This window comes from Mandrillus leucophaeus, unplaced genomic scaffold (assembly GCF_000951045.1).
Source record: "Mandrillus leucophaeus isolate KB7577 unplaced genomic scaffold, Mleu.le_1.0 Scaffold681, whole genome shotgun sequence".
NCBI lineage: Eukaryota > Metazoa > Chordata > Mammalia > Primates > Cercopithecidae > Mandrillus > Mandrillus leucophaeus.
In genome coordinates, this window is record NW_012107375.1 from 744,947 (window position 1) to 746,487 (window position 1,541).

Here is a 1,541-nt window from a genome sequence, read left to right on the forward strand (position 1 = left end):
GGGGGGAGAGGGACGGGGAAGGGAGGAGGGGGTAAAGAGCGAGGGAAGGGTAGAGGGTGAGGGAGGGAGGAGAGGGAGGAGAGAGAGGAAGAGAGGAAGGGAGGGAGGGAGGGAGGAAGGGAGGGAAGAGGGGAGGGAGGGAGGAAAGAGGAGGGAGAGGGAGGAGATGGAGGGAGGGAAAGAGCCGAGAACCCAGCGGGCTTTGCACTCACCCGTGTTGTACACGTGCAGTTCGTCCACTATTCCCTCGTTGCCGCCGCCAAACACCACGATGAGCTCCTTGATGGCCACGGCGCGGTGGCCGTGGCGGGGCCGCGGCACCGGACCCGACCAGCCCACCACTCGCTTCCAGCGGGGCTGCAGGAGCACCGCTGGCGAGTTGGCGGGCGACACGGCCGAAGCCATAGTTCCGGGAAAGGGTGCGGTGGGGAGAAGTCAACAACCGGGAAAGGAGCCCCTCAATTCCTTTCACACACCCCCTTTCGTCTAAGGCAGCTCTCACGGAGAAGCGGTTCCTCACACAGCGGTAGACGACTCCATGGAGGCCGCCATCTTAACTGCCCTCCTTCCCTTTGGCTCTTCCCTTTCTTCTCGCTCACCCCGTCTCCTCAAGAGCCGCCCGAAACTGTCGAGCGCCTAGGCTCAAGAAGCTGGAGGCCGCCGAGTCCCGTCGCCCCGAGTACTTGCCCAGGCGCTCCCGCTTACAAGCTCGGGCGGGAGGCCCTGGGAGCCGCCATCTTGAGCCGCCTCTCTCTCCTCCCTTCCTCAGTCGTAGCCCTCCCCCGCCGGAAATGGCGGAGCCCCGGCCCGGTTCCCACACCCCCAAGTCCCCAGCACTGGCCGGCTTCCGGGGCGGGTGGAAAGGAGCCACAAGCGCCGCGGTCGTCGCAGCCCCGCCGGCGCTCAGACCACAATTGTGGGAGCCGCCATCTTGAGACCGTCCCGCTTCCCCGCCCAGCGCCTTAGTGCAGCCGCCGCTCCCGAAACAGCCTCGACACACCTAAGGAGTGGAGGCGGGCCGGAGGCCGGTGGAACCAGCTCGAGCTCTCGAGGGCCGTTTAGGGGCTCGCGCCGTACGGCTTGTGAAGTCTCGCGCCTCTCCCCTTAGTCCGCCTCTGCTGCTCAGGCTGCGCCTGCCGCCGTGGGAGCCGCCATCTTGAGACTAGCTCCCCGTTCCCCCCTATTCTCTTCCTCCTGGGTCAGTTCTTCCACTGCAAACCAAACTCAAGGCAGTGTCCGATCCTCACTTCCCGCCTTATGACTCCTTCCCATAGGAGCCGCTTCAAAGAGCTAGAGTTAGGCCCCGACGCGGCAACTGTACGGCAGAAGGAGCGGTAACGGCAGGGCGCTCATGCCTCCTCCCTGGGAGCCGCCATCTTGTGTGAAGAAGTAACAACTAAACATGGCGGCAGCGGAGCCGGCGGTCGGGCGAGGGGGCGGAGTTGGGTGACGTCACCGCTTCTCCCCACTCGCCCTCGCACCGCTTAGTCCCTGGGCCCAAGCCTCTTAAAGGACCCCTGCGCTGCCTCGCGGCGGGGGTG

General features: G+C 65.6%; 1 protein-coding gene across 3 annotated transcripts in view; it reads right to left on the minus strand.

Annotated features, from left to right (window-relative positions):
- Positions 1-1,392, minus strand: part of HCFC1 (host cell factor C1) — a 24,423-nt gene extending 23,031 nt beyond the window's left edge. For all 3 annotated transcript variants that reach the window (XM_012002280.1, XM_012002279.1, XM_012002278.1), the window contains exon 1: positions 213-1,392. In XM_012002280.1, coding sequence (XP_011857670.1) covers positions 213-405 — 193 coding nt within the window. In that variant the 5' untranslated portion in view covers positions 406-1,392. The remainder of the gene's footprint in view (positions 1-212) is intronic.
- Positions 1,393-1,541: the final 149 nt, after the last annotated feature.